At 45.1% G+C, this 12,633-nt stretch overlaps 1 protein-coding gene and 1 pseudogene across 3 annotated transcripts in view; both read right to left on the bottom strand.

Annotated features, from left to right (window-relative positions):
- Positions 1 to 207: 207 nt before the first annotated feature.
- Positions 208 to 6,164, bottom strand: LOC128455210 (inositol monophosphatase 1-like; annotated as a pseudogene).
- A 641-nt stretch (positions 6,165 to 6,805) lies between these two features.
- The window catches only part of riok1 (RIO kinase 1 (yeast)), a 6,801-nt gene continuing 973 nt past the window's right edge, over positions 6,806 to 12,633 (bottom strand). For 2 of the 3 annotated variants that reach the window (XM_053438892.1, XM_053438893.1), the window contains 16 exons: positions 12,476 to 12,633; positions 12,232 to 12,343; positions 12,078 to 12,147; positions 11,955 to 11,997; positions 11,681 to 11,773; positions 11,153 to 11,265; positions 10,231 to 10,311; positions 9,091 to 9,177; positions 8,854 to 8,991; positions 8,488 to 8,591; positions 8,300 to 8,406; positions 8,012 to 8,077; positions 7,727 to 7,834; positions 7,593 to 7,646; positions 7,385 to 7,513; positions 6,806 to 7,316 (listed from right to left, as the gene is read on the bottom strand). The exon at positions 12,476 to 12,633 is cut by the window's right edge and continues 26 nt beyond it. In XM_053438892.1, coding sequence (XP_053294867.1) covers positions 7,206 to 7,316; positions 7,385 to 7,513; positions 7,593 to 7,646; positions 7,727 to 7,834; positions 8,012 to 8,077; positions 8,300 to 8,406; positions 8,488 to 8,591; positions 8,854 to 8,991; positions 9,091 to 9,177; positions 10,231 to 10,311; positions 11,153 to 11,265; positions 11,681 to 11,773; positions 11,955 to 11,997; positions 12,078 to 12,147; positions 12,232 to 12,343; positions 12,476 to 12,633 — 1,574 coding nt within the window. In that variant the 3' untranslated portion in view covers positions 6,806 to 7,205. The remainder of the gene's footprint in view (positions 7,317 to 7,384; positions 7,514 to 7,592; positions 7,647 to 7,726; positions 7,835 to 8,011; positions 8,078 to 8,299; positions 8,407 to 8,487; positions 8,592 to 8,853; positions 8,992 to 9,090; positions 9,178 to 10,230; positions 10,312 to 11,152; positions 11,266 to 11,680; positions 11,774 to 11,954; positions 11,998 to 12,077; positions 12,148 to 12,231; positions 12,344 to 12,475) is intronic. The other variant, XM_053438894.1, reaches the window with a different exon arrangement.

Genomic DNA, 12,633 nt, shown 5'->3' with positions numbered 1-12,633 from the left:
TCACGAATATTGATCTCATGCCAATGAAGTTATGCTAAGCTAAATTACTAAATCATGTTTATAGGTTTTTGTAATCAGATTACTTCTCATAGATAAGGTTAACTGAAGCTTCTTCTAATGATATGAACAGACAGAAGAGACGTGATTGGTCAGTTTCAGGTTTTATTGGCGTTCATCAGAGACATGAGCAGCTTCCTGTTCAGACGTCTACTCGTCATCACGACGACACGGAAACGCCCGGATCACCTGAGCGATGCCGAGCGCCACAGCCGAGGAGGAGGCGGCCATGACTCTCCTGGACATCATGTCAAACGCTGAGCCTGAGGACACAAGTGGACCAATTAGAGGATGCCACGCCCCCCAAGGTATCCAATCACATCTCAGATACGCACCATCCGTGTCTGTGACAACACCCCCCGCCTCCTGGACGATGATGGCGGAAGCAGCGATGTCCCAGCAGTGCATCCCGATGTGATAGTAGGCGTCAGCGCCCCCTGTGGCCACCTGACACATGTCAACCGCTGCCGTCCCCAGCGCACGCACACTGGAACGAAAACATAGAAACAAAATGTTCCAGAAAAGACAGAGCCTGTTGTACTTTAACTTAAAGAGCACACACACTAAGACAACAAACGACACATGAAACACAACAATAACACAAATGAGCTGCAGGTCGTTGCAACGTGACGGATTATCGGTGGTACAGAAGAATGTGGGCGGGGTCAGGACTCACCCGTGGACAGGAAGTTTCAATAGTCTGAAGATGTTGGACGTCATGGTGGGACAGAGCGAGGTCGTCCCGCTCCGCCCCGATCTCCGTCACCACCAAGCACCGGCTGATGTCTAATCGGACAGGACGGAGGAGTTAGACAAATTAAAATGGCAACATTTCCACTTGATCACTGTGATGTCATCAGTGTGATGTCACCTTCCTGTCCGGAGGCGTGTAGTGGTTCTCCGTTCAGAAACGCTCCTCTTCCTCTCTGAGCGTAGAACAGTTTGTCCTCCACACAGCTGTACACAATCCCAAACTCCGTCTGATCACAACAACAACGATAAGATGTCAGTTTACTTCCTGTCTAAGCCCTCTGACCTCTGACCTCTGACCTGCCGGTGACTCTACCTGCTTGTTGACGGTGAAGGCGATGGAGACGGCCACAAATGGAAACCTGTTGAGAAAAAACTCAAATCATGAGGGCTGTCAAAGTAGCTGAACTAATCCTGGTTGAAGTGAAAGAGTGCAGCTTGAATCAGCTTCACCTTGAGGCCTAAGCTGTTCCACTAACACCATTCATACTGGTCTAATCAAGGCTGGTGATGAAGAGGGAGTGAAGCCACAACAGAGAACAGAAGATTCGTAGCACTGACCTCAAGTCAGCTCAATGTCAGCATTAGTATCAGAAGAAGTTGTTACAAACTCACACGTGCTGTTAATCTTCCTCCACAGCCGACATGTTTCCATTTGTTAAATGAAAAGTCAGATCTAGAGTCAGACTGTGGATATGAAGCTGTTTAATATCAGATCTGTTGAATCACTACAGAACACTTACTGTGAAGGAGCCTGAGGAGGTTTGTGTGAAGCCTCTGACTCACTGACCTCATCAACTCTGTTCTGTCACATCCCAACAAACACAAACAACGACTTGATACAAGATAAAGTACAAATACTTCAGAGTATTTAGTCTAATGAAAGTGAAGAGTGTGTTTTAAACAGAAGTAAATCTGTAAATATGAACCTTTTAGCCATAAAAAAGATGCCACAGCCACTAGAGGGCGACGTCCAGCTGAAGCCTTACAGCTGCAGAGGTGCTGGAATAGAGGGGAGGCACATCTGTGGGGGGGGGGGGGGGGGGGGGGGGGGGGGGGGGGGCTCTTTGTCCAAGGTTTTGACTGGTTTAAGTCCACAGGTTTGAGTCTGTGATGATCCTCACTAACACTCGTCCTCTATATCTCAGTGAGACACAACGAACCTGCAGAGTCACAACATGCTGAAGTGATTCATGATTTAAAATCTACAGAGTTGTGTAGGAAGATGGATCCAGTTTGATCTGCAGCTACAGAACCACAGTTCACAGTCAATCAGCTTTCACACACGAGGAACTACAGTTCTCAGAGTAGTACCTGTGTGTGTGTGGGTGGGTGGGTGTGTGTGTGTGTGTGTGTGTGTGTGTGTGTGTGCATGTGTGTGTGTGTGTGTGTGTGTGTGTGTGGGTGTGGGTGTGCTTGTGTGTGTGTGTGTGTGTGTGTGTGTGTGCATGTGTGTGTGTGTGTGTGCATGTGTGTGCATGTGTGTGTGTGTGTGTGTGCATGTGTGTGTGTGGGTGGGTGCATGTGTGTGTGTGTGTGTGCATGTGTGTGCATGTGTGTGTGTGTGTGTGTGCATGTGTGTGTGTGTGTGTGTGGGCGTGTGTGGGTGTGTGTGTGTGTGTGTGCATGTGTGTGTGTGTGTGTGTGTGTGTGTGTGTGTCTAATACAACTTTGTTTGTGTGTGTGTGTGTCTAATACAACTGTGTGTGTGTGTGTGTGTGTGTGTCTAATACAACTTTGTTTGTGTGTGTGTGTGTCTAATACAACTTTGTTTGTGTGTGTGTGTGTCTAATACAACTGTGTGTGTGTGTGTGTCTAATACAACTTTGTGTGTGTGTGTGGGCGTGTGTGAGTGTGTGTAGGGGCGTGTGTGGGCGTGTGTGTGTGCATGTGTGTGTGTGTGTGTGTGTGTGTGTGTGTGTGTGTGTGTGTGGGCGTGTGCTTGTGTGAGTGAGTGAGTGTGTATGTGTGTGTGTGTGTGTGTGTGTGTGTGTGTGTGTGTGTGTGTGTGTGTGGTGTGTGTGTGGTGTGTGTGTGTGTGGTGTGTGTGTGGTGTGTGTGTGTGTGTGTGTGTGTGTGTGTGTGTGTGTGTGTCAGTCACCTGTGGACAAAGTTGACGGTTCCGTCGATGGGGTCAATGATCCAGGTGGGGGCGTCACTAAGCTCCACTCGTTCACCTGCAGCTACAGACTCCTCCCCAATGAACCTGAGGGTCATAGGTCAAAGGTCAGGTTTGTCCAATCAGAATCACTTGAAGGACCAGAGAGAACATGGAGAGCAGACAGAACCTGTGCAGTGGATATCGGTTCCTGATGCATCGACCAGGAGCTTCTCCACTCGTTCATCTGTTTCCGTCACCAGATCAGCTGGAGAACTTTTCAGCTTCACTTCCTTCTGCTGCTGAATCGCAGACAAGACGACCTGAGAGCAAAGAACAATCCATCATGCATGGTCATTCTCTAATAAGTTTAATTAAGTTTAATTAAATTTGATAAAGTTTTGATGAGGTTCATCAAAACTAGCCACTCAACAACTTCACAGCAGTTAGTTGTCTCCTGGTGGAACGAGCTCCTCGGGGACATCAGGACAGGACGTCCATGTCTTCAGACTCGACTGGAAACGTGAGGTGAGTTCACTGACATGCAGAACTTTGAAGTTTGTCTGTTTGAAGCTAAAGTAATGACTTGATTCTTGTTGTTCTGGGTTCGTCTTATTGTGATTCGCTTTGGATAAAAGCGTCAGTTGAATGAAATGCAATGTAATCAAGTTTAATTAAGTTTGATAAAGTTGGGGTTGGACACCTTCTCTGATTGGTCGTGTGGACCTTTGGAACCAGTGCTGTGTTCTGGTTGGTTGCTGCATCTCTTACCTCACCAGCCTGTTTGGCTACAGTCAAGCCAAAGTTCAAACAGTCGCTCCAGTCGGCCATGATGATGGACAGATCGAAATGTGACATAGTGAGAGCTCCTGTCAGACAGAGAAGCAGAGCACGACCATAAGAAAGAGAAAATCATGACGTGAAAACAAAGACGGGAAGAGAAACAAAAGATGGATGACGACAATGAACCAGTAGAACCAGTTGAACCAGTTGAAACAATAGAGACATTAGAACAAGTAAAAACAATAGAACCAGTAGAACCAGGAGAACGAGAAAAACCAGGAGAACCAGTAGAACCAGTTGAAACAATAGAGACAGTAGAACAAGTAAAAACAATAGAACCAGTAGAACCAGGAGAACGAGAAAAAACAGGAGAACCAGGAGAACCAGTTGAAACACTAGAAAGTTGAAACAGTAGGACAAGTAAAACAATAGAGCCAGTAGAACCAGTAGAACCAGTAGAAACAATGGAAACAATAGAAACCTGCTGAGTGAAGAATCTAATGGACAAGTGGTTTGTCGTCTGAACTTCTCTTTATAGAACAAACAGCCAATCAGAGCTCATTTCCCGCCTGCTGCCACAAATCCAACCAATAGAAACCAGGCCTGTATCAGAAGGCCCCTCCCCCTCACATCTTCCTCTCTCCTCATCTATTCTTTCTGAGGAAGGGGTTAACACACCTGCAGTGTGTGCGTGTGTGTGTGTGTGTGTGTCTATTACAACTTTGTGTGTGTGTGTGTGTGTGTGTGTCTAATACAACTTTGTTTGTGTGTGTGTGTGTCTAATACAACTTTGTTTGTGTGTGTGTGTGTCTAATACAACTGTGTGTGTGTGTGTGTCTAATACAACTTTGTGTGTGTTTGTGTGTCTAATTCAAATTTGTGTGTGTGTGTGTCTATAACAACTTTGTTTGTGTGTGTGTGTGTGTGTGTGTCTAATACAACTTTGTTTGTGTGTGTGTGTGTCTAATACAACTGTGTGTGTGTGTGTGTGTGTGTGTTTCTAATACAACTTTGTTTGTGTGTGTGTGTGTCTAATACAACTTTGTTTGTGTGTGTGTGTGTCTAATACAACTGTGTGTGTGTGTGTGTCTAATACAACTTTGTGTGTGTGTGTGTGTGTCTAATTCAAATTTGTGTGTGTGTGTGTCTATTACAACTTTGTGTGTGTGTGTGTGCGTGTGTGTCTAATACAACTTTGTGTTTATGTGTGTGTGTCTAATACAACTTTTTGTGTGTGTGTGTGTGTCTAATACAACTTTGTGTGTGTGTGTCTAATACAACTGTGTGTGTGTCTATTACAACTTTGTGTGTGTGTGTGTGTGTGTATGTGTGTGTGTCTAATACAACTTTGTGTGTGTGTGTCTAATACATATTTGTGTGTGTGTGTGTCTAATACAACTTTGTGTGTGTGTGTCTATTACAACTTTGTGTGTGTGTCTGTGTGTCTAATACAACTTTGTGTGTATGTGTGTGTGTGTCTAATACAACTTTGTGTGTCTGTGTGTGTCTAATACAACTTTGTGTGTGTTTGTGTCTAATACAACTTTGTGTGAGTGTGTGTCTAATACAACTTTGTGTGTGTGTGTGTGTGAGTCTCACACAACTGTGTGTGTGTGTGTCTAATACAACTGTGTGTGTGTGTGTATATTACAACTTTGTGTGTGTGTGTGTGTGTGTGTGTGTGTCTAATACAGCAGTGTTTTTGTGTATAACCCCAAATCATAATATACATTATCTGAAGGCTCTTTGCATAGAAGGTCAAGATCTTAAAGGTTATAGAGTATCTAGAACCATTGTGTGTGTGTGTGTGTGTGAGTCAGTATCAGAACAGTGTGTGTGTGTGAGTCAGAAACTAAACAAACTAAATCTGCAGATTCACCGACACAGCTGATAAATCCTCCTATTCTCACCAGAGGTCAGAGGTCAACTAGCTCAACTCTCGTATCCAACATGTCTCAGACGTGTTTCCCAGTTTAATAAGAAGCGTTCAGAGCAACAACGGTTCATTGATCTCATCTCTGATCTCATCTCTGATCTCATCTCTGACCCACAACCTGTATCTTAGATCCCATTCCTACAAAGCCCCTAACTGAGAGTTGGTTACTGAATACAATCAATGAGTCGTTATCATCAGGATGTACCACAGTCCTTTAAAATAGCTGCAATCAAACCCCATCTCAACCCTAGGACCGACTTCTTCCTCTCACGTAACGTCTCAGACATCTTGTCTCAGAAAGACTCAGAGGAGCGAGTCCAGGTCTTTGTTCCAGACGTGATTCTTGTATTTCCTGATGTAGCCGAGCGTTTAGTTCTCTCAGTGTCGGGCCTCAGAGGACACGAGAGATGATCACACCCGTCACACTTCAGAACTTCTCTCTTCACAGAAGCCCTTCCGTTAGAACCCCTTTCAAAACAAGAGTCCAACCGACAACCTGCTTATAACGGGCAGACGCCTCAGCTCCCCCCCCACAGGCAATCAGACTGCTGGACGTCTTCCCCCCCCCAGTCTGTCTCATGTCCCCAATGCACCGGACACTTGTCCAGTGGTTTTTGACTCAACTTAGGTCTCTGTGTTTCATTTATTGACTCATTTTTTAATTATTGACAAAATGATTAGTTTTCGATTGTTTTAATGTTTGGTTTGGAAATGACAAAAATAAATTCTAGTCAAACTTTAGTTCAAGTCAAAGCTCTGATTGGCTGTCAGAGAAAATCCCTCTGACGACACACACACACTTCTGATACTGAAACACAAACACACACACACTTCTGACACTGAAACACACTTCTGATACTGAAACACAAACACACACACACTTCTGATACTGAAACACAAACACACACACACTTCTGATACTGAAACACACACACACACACTTCTGATACTGAAACACAAACACACACACACTTCTGATACTGAAACACAAACACACTTCTGATACTGAAACACCAACACACACACACACACTTCTGATACTGAAACACAAACACACTTCTGATAGTGAAACAGAAACACACACAGGCACCAATGAACAGTTAAGATTGTGGGACATGGTGTCGTCTCCATGGTAAACGACGTCATGTGACATAAAAAGAGTTTCTGATAAAAAGTCAGAATCACGAGAACAAAAAGTTTTATTTCATGTTTACGTTGCAGATTCTTTCTATGACCTTTGACCTCGAGTCAGTCAGATTCATGAACACAGCGTCTGTGGCTCCGCCCCCACACTGGACACGCCTCCTAACGTTGGACACGATGTCGTTATGACATCAGATGATTTCAGCAGCAAAAGAAGAATCTGATTAAAAGTTATCGGTCGTGAATCAGTTTGTGTCCGAAGTCGATTGACTGAGGTTCACACCTGCTGCAGATGGTGATGTCATCAGGTCGTGGTTCAACCAATCAGAGCTTTCGGCCACATCTGGGTGAGTCAGTGGGCGTTGAGCTGAGACAGAGCTGAGCCGTGATTGGCTGCTTTGTGTTCAGTCGTGTTCATGTTCACTGGGATCGCATCATTCATCTGCTCTTCTTCATCTTGGTGACCTTCTCCTTCCTCTTCTTCACGTGTTTTGGGACCTTGTTTTTTCTTTTTTCTCTCTGAGCTTCTTTCACCGTCTTCTTCTTCTCCTGAAACAAACTCCCCGTTAGTTTTCATTTCAAAGACTCAAAGACTCAGAGATGCAAGAGTCAAACACCTTTTTGTCCATCGGAGTTTCCTCCTTCTGCTCCTGGCCAGCTGTCTCCTCCTCGTCCTCGTCCTCGTCCTCCTCAGAAGAGGAAGAGGAGGAGGATGATGAATGCTTGTCCTCCAGGAGAGCAGGAACCTGAGCAGACGTAAAACAGTCAGGCTAAGCTAAGCTAAGCTAAGCTAAGCTAAGCTGACACTCGTGTGAGGGGACGTACCGTCTGAACTCCTGACAGATCTTTCTTCAGTCCAGTGAGAGTCTGATACAAGATCTGAAGAAGAAAAGATCTTCATCACCACCATCATCATCATATTCATGAGCATCATCATGAAGTGACAGAACCTGACTCACGTTGTCGTGATGGCTGGAAACAGACTCCTCCTCCTTCATCAGCTCCACGTCGCGCTCGTAGTGACTCACGTCCGTCAGCGTTCGGGGGATGTAGGTGTTCTTAAACACCTGAGAGGGGAGAGGTCAAAGGTCACAGACAGGTGGTCATTACTGTAACCACCTGTGGTGGGAGGGCGAATATTAACGATGTTAATGTGGGAGGAGCTTATTATGAAACTGATTTTGACACATGAGATCTTAGCGGTTGAGCTGATGAATGAAAATCGTTATAAAACATCACGTGACCTCCTCGTTCACTCGATCCTGATCTGATCTCTGGTCAGACGTCCGGTCAGCTGCAATCTCCATCGCCTGGACACACACACACACACACACACACACACACACACACACACACACACACACACACACACACACACACACACACACACACACACACACACACACACACACACACACACACACACACACACACACACACACACACACACACACATCAAGAGACCGACACACACATTCCTTCTTCACAATGTTGCGTGGATGAAGCAGTGTTTGTGCAGGAGGATCTCAGACCTTCTCCAGGTACTGGTCGATGTTGTGGCAGGTGATGGACAGGTCGGTGATGAAGTCAAACAGCTCTCTGACCGTCATCACCGCCACACCGCGCTTCAGAAAGAACTCTGGGAAACAGAAGCAGAACAGTCAGTTTCCTTCAGTGAGACATCATCTTCTGAACGAGGAGTGAAAACAGTGAAGGTCACCGTTCACGTTGCTGCAGTCCTTCCTGAGGAACTCCAGAGCGTGAGGATGATCGTGCTCCACCGACTGGGACACGTCGATGATGTAAGCGTCTCCGTCGTGATAACTGGAGACAAGACACAAACCATCTGTAGTGGGACATGTTGTCTCACAGGAGCAGGACCACATTCAGTCCAACTGTTAATCAGTAAATCTCATCCACACGTTTGTTTCTACATCTGATCAATAAAAAGATCCTTGACGTGTGGAATCTTTTTTATTTTCATGATAAGACTGTAACAGTCTTAATTGTAGAGACATTTCACAGGAAGTTTTATTTTGAAGAGCTGTCTGTGGTGCGTGTGTCCTCAGGAGGCGTGGTCTCTTACAGCATGTTGAACTCGCTGAGGTCGGCGTGGACGAGTCGAGCTTCTTGAAACATCTTCCTCATGTTCTGTAGAACCTGCAGGTAGAGCTCACGAGCCTTCGACTCCGAAAACGAAGCGTTCTTCAGCAGAGGAGCCGGCCTGATCATCACAGGACCAGAACATCACTGTCATATGAGTCCGTTTGCACCACTGACCAACAACTGACCAACAACTGACCAACAACTGACGGGTTCTCACATGTCGTCTTTTCCAATGAAGCTCATCAGCAGCACGTGACTTCTGAGCAGCAGAGGTTCTGGACTCGGGATTCCTGCCGTCTGCAGCCTGGAACACACACACTGTTCGGTTCTACTGGGTTCTCTTACACCAGGTTCTGCTGGGTTCTATTACATCAGGTTCTACTGGGTTCTCTTACACCAGGTTCTACTGGGTTCTATTGCACCAGGTTCTGCTGGGTTCTATTACACCAGGTTCTACTGGGTTCTATTGCACCAGGTTCTGCTGGGTTCTATTGCACCAGGTTCTACTGGGTTCTATCTCACCAGGTTCTACTGGGTTCTATTGCACCAGGTTCTACTGGGTTCTATCTCACCAGGTTCTACTGGGTTCTATTACACCAGGTTCTGCTGGGTTCTATTACACCAGGTTCTATCTCACCAGGTTCTACTGGGTTCTATCGCACCAGGTTCTGCTGGGTTCTATTACACCAGGTTCTACTGGGTTCTATTGCACCAGGTTCTGCTGGGTTCTATTGCACCAGGTTCTACAGGGTTCTATCTCACCAGGTTCTACTGGGTTCTATTGCACCAGGTTCTACTGGGTTCTATCTCACCAGGTTCTGCTGGGTTCTATTACACCAGGTTCTGCTGGGTTCTATTACACCAGGTTCTATCTCACCAGGTTCTACTGGGTTCTGTTATACCAGGTTCTGCTAGGTTCTATTACACCAGGTTCTGCTGGGTTCTATTAGATCAGGTTCTGCTGGGTTCTATTACACCAGGTTCTACTGGGTTCTATTACATCAGGTTCTGCTGGGTTCTATTACACCAGGTTCTACTGGGTTCTTTTTCACCAGGTTCTGCTGGGTTCTATTACACCAGGTTCTGCTGGGTTCTATTTCACCAGGTTCTACTGGGTTCTATTTCACCAGGTTCTGCTGGGTTCTATTACACCAGGTTCTACTGGGCTCTATTACACCAGGTTCTACTGGGTTCTATTTCACCAGGTTCTACTGGGTTCTATTACACCAGGTTCCACTGGGTTCTATTTCACCAGGTTCTACTGGCCTCTTAACGCTGACATTTGGTTCGGCTGGGTACTAAATGAAACTCTAACCATGTGTTAATGTGGTTTCTACTGTGTTCTACAGGTTCTGACCTGATGAGGTTCCTCATCTCCTTCTCTGCCCAGGTCCTCACCATCTTCCTGGGGTTCCCTTTGCAGTAACCGTGACGGAACCTGGAAGCAACAGAAGAATTTAGAACCCTGTTACTGAACAGAGGGCGCGGTGATATGGCCTAAAACAAATATATGATATTGTTAGGTATATATCGCGATACACGATATATACCTAACCCTGACCCATTTTCTCATCTCCTCTAAATCACTGTCCACCTGCTCCCATCTGGGAGGCTCCAGAGCACTGAAGGCCAAACCTAGCAGACCCCAGAGCAGCGTCTCCTCTGGGCGTCAATCTGATGAACACTGAGGTCACAGCGCCACGCACAACCCAAGTGACATAATCTACTATAAAATACGTATATATAGATATATAAATATAGATATTTACACACATATTCCACCTATCTCATTTATATAAAGCATCCTGTGAAAATGTTTCTATATTTATTCAAGCATCTCTACACTACGATACAATGTACTTTATTATCTCTGTGTACTTTGCACCATTGGACTATTTCTCCATTTCATTGTCATGTTGTTGTGTTTTATGTCCATATATACATACATTTGCATATATATATTTATATTCATACTTGTACATAGTAGTTCGTTTTTTGTAACCCTTTGTGACAGTTTACACTATGTTCACAATAAAGTATTTTTATACATCGTGGAACAAGCCGCGATACATCGAGTATATTTGATATGTCTCCAACCCCTAACCGAGCGAATCAAACAAACACAAAGTAAACTTCAAACGTTTCCCATAGTACATTTTAATCTTACTCTTGAAATGTAGAAATAAACTTGTCTCAGTTTGTGTTGTGATGCTTGTGTTTACATTTACACAAACAGTCGCACAGATTTCAAAGTGCTTCTTCTTCTGAGGTGGACTCACCTGAACTCTCCACTGACGTATTTGTCTCGGTCTTTGAACAGCAGGATGGACGTCTTGTAGATCTTGATGGCGCGGCGTTCTCCGGCCGACGTGCTGGCGTGATAAACGTTCGCCTGGAAACACATCACCTGTTTGTGACTTCCTGTTCCTGACATTCCACTGATGACCTCACGACCTCACGACCTCACCATGATGAGAGCTAACATTAGGAAGCTAAGCTAACAGGTTAACTGTCTGTGGCAGACCCTAACCTGGGTGAACACTAACTCGACTCTAATGAAATTCAATGAACTGAGAACTAATGTGAAGGACTGAAGTTATGTCACATGACAGGTTTACAGGTGAGAATAATCCATCGTCCAATCACATTGCAGCTGTGATCCACCTGATCAGGAAACATTCAGATCATGTGTTGAAGCTGAAATCTGATCAATATGTAATCAATAATAGTGATGACACATTAAAAGTATTCAGAAACGGGACATTTGAAATGTGGAAGTATGATTTTCTTCATGAGTGACCTCTGACCTCCTTCCCGGTGCTGATGCAGCCGCTGATCTCACAGATCGCTCCACGACTCAGCATCTTGAACAGAATCATCCGAGTCCGTGGATCTAGAACCTGCAGGAGAAGAAGAGACCATCAGTATTGATTATCTGCTGGTTATTGATCCTTCAGGTCAGAATGGTTCCTTCATTCATCCTGATGTGATCATGGTTTTAAGTGGATTTCAAATTAAAACCAATGACACTATATTTACATTCCCTAAAGCCTTTTCTAAATAAAAGCGTCTGCAGCTCACCTGTTCGACTGTGGCTCGATCTGATTTGTCCTTCACTCTGTACCTGTAGAGAGTAGCCAATCAGATGGTGAGTCAAAGTCACATGACGTGATGAAATCCACATTCAGATAAAAGCGTACGTACGTGTTAGCGTCTTTCTGTTTCTGCATCATCGTCACTTTGTTGATCACCGAGTCTGCGTAGTTCAGTTTATCTGAAACAGTCACAAAGAGATCAGAACAAACTCTGATCGATATTTATTGATCTTCAGCAACAAACTGATTAATTCAGGTCTGACCAGGATAACCAATCAAATCACCCAGGTTGATCTTGTGCTCGTATTTCCTTAGAGCTTTGTCCGAAGGCGTCGACGACGGCAGCATCTTATTGGACGGATTCTGTCTGTTGGACTGGAAACACAAACAAAAGAGTCAGAACCAGCAGCTGACCAGTAGCTGCTGGTCAGAACCAGCAGCTGACCAGCAGCTGCTGGTTCTGACCAGCAGGTCATCAAGCAGTATCACTGATCTCAGTGATCAGACCTGACAGTTGAGAGACATCCTGTTGTATCTCTTGGTCAGATTTCCTGAGTGCCATGCCCACTCTTCATCTTCATCTTCATCATCCTCATCATAGTCCTCCTCCTCTTCCTCCTCCTGTTGATGTGGCGGCTGCAGAGTGACATCACTGACCTCAGTCC

Source organism: Pleuronectes platessa, chromosome 13, assembly GCF_947347685.1.
Source record: "Pleuronectes platessa chromosome 13, fPlePla1.1, whole genome shotgun sequence".
In the NCBI taxonomy this organism is placed as follows: Eukaryota; Metazoa; Chordata; class Actinopteri; order Pleuronectiformes; family Pleuronectidae; genus Pleuronectes; species Pleuronectes platessa.
The sequence above is the reverse complement of the archived record's forward strand: the minus strand, read 5'-3'. Positions and strand labels throughout refer to the sequence as shown.